At 44.4% G+C, this 3,459-nt stretch overlaps 1 protein-coding gene across 1 annotated transcript; it reads right to left on the bottom strand.

Annotated features, from left to right (window-relative positions):
* Window positions 1-904: 904 nt before the first annotated feature.
* On the bottom strand, window positions 905-1,507 carry LOC118857191 (40S ribosomal protein S2-like). The gene has a single exon (XM_036767842.1). The coding sequence runs from the start codon at window positions 1,505-1,507 to the stop codon at window positions 938-940; it is 570 nt and encodes a 189-aa protein (XP_036623737.1). The 3' UTR covers window positions 905-937.
* Between the last annotated feature and the right edge of the window lie 1,952 nt (window positions 1,508-3,459).

Below are 3,459 nucleotides of genomic sequence, written 5' to 3'. Positions count from 1 at the left end.
AGCCACCAGCAAAGAGGTGATAACGAAATCCGTGGAGCTGATAAGAAGGAGAAGAGCCAGGACAGAGGCTTAGGGGCACCCACTGTTAAGGGTTATGACATAAATGATCAACCAGCAAGGGAAACAAAAGGAGTCAGACAGATTTGAGTCAATCTAAGCTGAATGATGTGGCTACTAAAAAAAACCCCAAATCAAAACAAAACCAAAAAAAACAACCAAAACCAAAACCAACTGATCTTACTTCAATAGGAGTATTGTGTTCAGAACAACATAGGTAATAGTCCACTGCATCTTCTTATTTCTGTGTGTTCCTTAAAAGGACATTGACAAATTGGAACCAGGTTGGTGGGGGACTAGAAGGTGTGTCAAATGATAGTCACTTGAAGGCACTCATTTTGACTAGCCTGGAGAAAAGCAGACAACTTAGGGGCAGTCTGACAACTATCTTTAAATATTTTCAAGGCAGACATGTGGAAGAATGATTAGCTCTATTCTATATAATCCCTGAAGTCAAAAGTAGGAGAATGAATAGGATGACATAAGCCAAGCCAGGAAAATCATATATACCATGACCACAATATTGTAAATGGAAATATAAACCACAAAACAATGAAACAGTGCTACAAAATCATAAAGATCAAGCTTGGCTCTGAAGACTAGACTTGAGAAGATGCTCCTCCCACTCCCCTTGTGGGGAAGGGGACAGGTATCCCAGTGTGAAACATTGCTTAGAATGTCAGATTTGTTGTCAATGTGTTTCGGGGTTTTATTTGTTTTCTTCCTCTTTTTCCTTTCTTTTTTTTTAAGCAGGCATAGTTCAATTTATTTGTTTATAAAAAACATTTATGTGGTTGCCACAGCAGCTGCCTGGGTCCTCTGGACAGACACTCGAGTGTGAGTCTTCACAAGATGGTCAGTGAATTCCTGACAGGGAGACTTAGTAAACAGTGTCCTTCCACAGGTCTGGGGTTAGATAGCTGTATGTTTTGGAGATGGCATCAAAAGTATCTTTAGCAAAGTTGCCCAGAGTGGCAGTACAGCCTCTTGCAGTAGTGTAGCAGTCATCAATTCCAGCCATCATCAGGAGCTTCTTAGGCACAGGAACTGAGACAATGCCAGTACCTCTAGGAGCAGGGATCAGGCACACCAGAACCGATCCACATCGTCCAGTGACCTTGCAGGGCACTGTGTGAAGCTTGCCAATCTTGTTCCCCCAGTAGCCACGTCTCACAGGAACAATGGATAGCTTGACCAGAATGATAATACCACGAATAGCTGTGGCCACTTCCTTGGAGCACTTGACACCCAGACCATCATGGCCATTGTGGTCACCAATGGCCACAAAAGCCTTGAACCAGGTCCATTGTCCAGCTCTGGTTTGTTTCTGGAGAGGCATGATCTTCAGAACCTCATCTTTCAATGAAGATCCCAGGAAGAAATCTATGATCTCAGATTCCCTGATAGGGAGTGCAAAAAGATAGATCTCTTCCAAAGTCTTCATCTTCATGTCTTTGACTAGGTGGCCCAGCTTAATGACAGGAACCCGCTCCTTGTGTTCGGCCTTTCCTCCCCGGGCTCGACTTTCCGACCTCAGCCCCCACCGCCGAAGCCACTGTGGAAGCCACCCTGACGTCCAACTCCGGGGCCCCCAGGGCCTCCCGCACCTCCTGCAGCACCAGTGTCATCGCCATTTGGTGTTCACTAGAAATAGAAGCTTTACTTTCTTTTTTTAAACAAAATTCTTTGTTATAAGAGATGGCTGTCTGGGAGTGGCAAGGGAAGAGAGACAAGGAGAAACCTAGTCAATATAAAAACAAAAGATATTAATAAAAAAATCTATTTTAAAACATAAATATACCCAAAGGGCAGACCTGCTGACATTAAACAACTTGGGGGGATGCTGTTGGCTAGCTTTAATACCTTTAAGTTGCACTAAGATTTGGGGGACATTTTGTATTTCTAGGAAATCAAATAGAGGGAAAAGTAGACCTTATTTTGCAACATATGACTTGCCCTCCTCCACAAAATGGACCAGACAGATTTACACGATGTAGGACCAGAGAACGACAGGTGCTACATCTCCTCTTTTAGAAAGTGTAGAAAAATAATTACCCTCAGACCACCATGGAAATCGTTTTATACCCAGTTACCTCTCCATTCATACTCCTTGTGTACCAGACAAAATGGGCCACTTGATGCTCTCTGAACACCACATCTTATTTCCTTCCTCTATGCTTTTGCATAAGCCATTCCCACCACCTGGTATCTCAGGTTTCTTTTGATCTACTTCAATTCTGCTTTGCTCATAGAGCACGTGGCGGGTGGTCCTGTGCCAGGGTCTCCTGTGTCTCACAATCAATCCAAAGTCCTTCTGAGAGACCTTGAAAGTGTCCTTGAAGCGCTTCTTCTGACCTCGTGTGAATTCTCTCATATGATAGTCTTTTAGGCAAATGTACATCTGGCATTTGAACCGTGTGGCCAGCCTAGAGGAGTTCTGCCCTCTGCGGTAGAGTTTGAATGCTTGGCAGTTTAGCTCGAGAAGGGACCTCAGTGCCCAGTCCCTTATCTTGCCATGGCATCTTCAGAATCTTCCTAATGCAATTCAAATGGAAGCGCTTCAATTTTCTGGCATGATAATAACTGTGAAGTGCTTAGTACGGTGCTTGGCACATAGTAGGTAGCATATAAATGTTAGTTGTAATAATAACAATGAATATTATTATTAGAGGGGAAGTGACTTGGCCAAGGTCCTCTTTCCACTGTGTCCCTGCCTCTTTTCTGGGTCTCCCACACGTAGGCCTGCTCATTGAGGAGAAGCAGGGTATTGGGTTTGTCTTTGAATCTCCAGAGTCTAGCAGGTACTTAGATTTCATAAATTCAGAATTCAGTTCTTCATAGGCTCTGAGGGTTATGGCCTTGGGGCTGGAAGGAACCTCAGGGACCATCTCATCTCACCTCCTCATCTTACACCAGGGGAAACTGAGTCCTGGAGAGAGGAAGGAGTTTTCCCAAGGTCATATTGGTAGTAAGTGAAGGATACAGAATTTGAATCTAGATCCTCTAACCCCAGTCATATGCTTTAGAGATGATTTAATTCAGCCCATTCATTTTACAAATGAGGAAATTGAAGCCCCAAGAAGGGACTCACCCACAATCCGTCAGGAGGAAGAGAAAGGGTCAGGGCTGGCATCTTTGTCTTCTGATTGCTAGTCAAGGGTTCTTTCCACAGCCCCACACTGTGCTCTGGCCTCTGTTTGAGAACAGAAGAGTATTAATGTGCAAGGCATGTCTCTCCACAGTCACAAGGTTCAGCAGTCAAGTGAACTGGTATCTGCAAGCAGCGAAAGTCTGAGCAGAATGTCCTGAGTTCCTCCGTTCAGCTTCCATCCACCACGCTGCCCTGGTCCTCTCCCATCACTCACAGGCTATTTATAAAAGTTGGGAGGATGCATCGGAGCT

The sequence above is a fragment of the Trichosurus vulpecula genome, chromosome 7, assembly GCF_011100635.1.
Source record: "Trichosurus vulpecula isolate mTriVul1 chromosome 7, mTriVul1.pri, whole genome shotgun sequence".
NCBI lineage: Eukaryota > Metazoa > Chordata > Mammalia > Diprotodontia > Phalangeridae > Trichosurus > Trichosurus vulpecula.
Note: the sequence above shows the minus strand (reverse complement) of the source record. Positions and strands in the feature narration are given on the sequence as shown.

Coding starts and splice junctions, on each gene's coding strand:
- LOC118857191 (XM_036767842.1), bottom strand. CDS start 1,507: ATGAAGATGAAGACTTTGGAAGAGATCTATCTTTTTGCACTCCCTATC.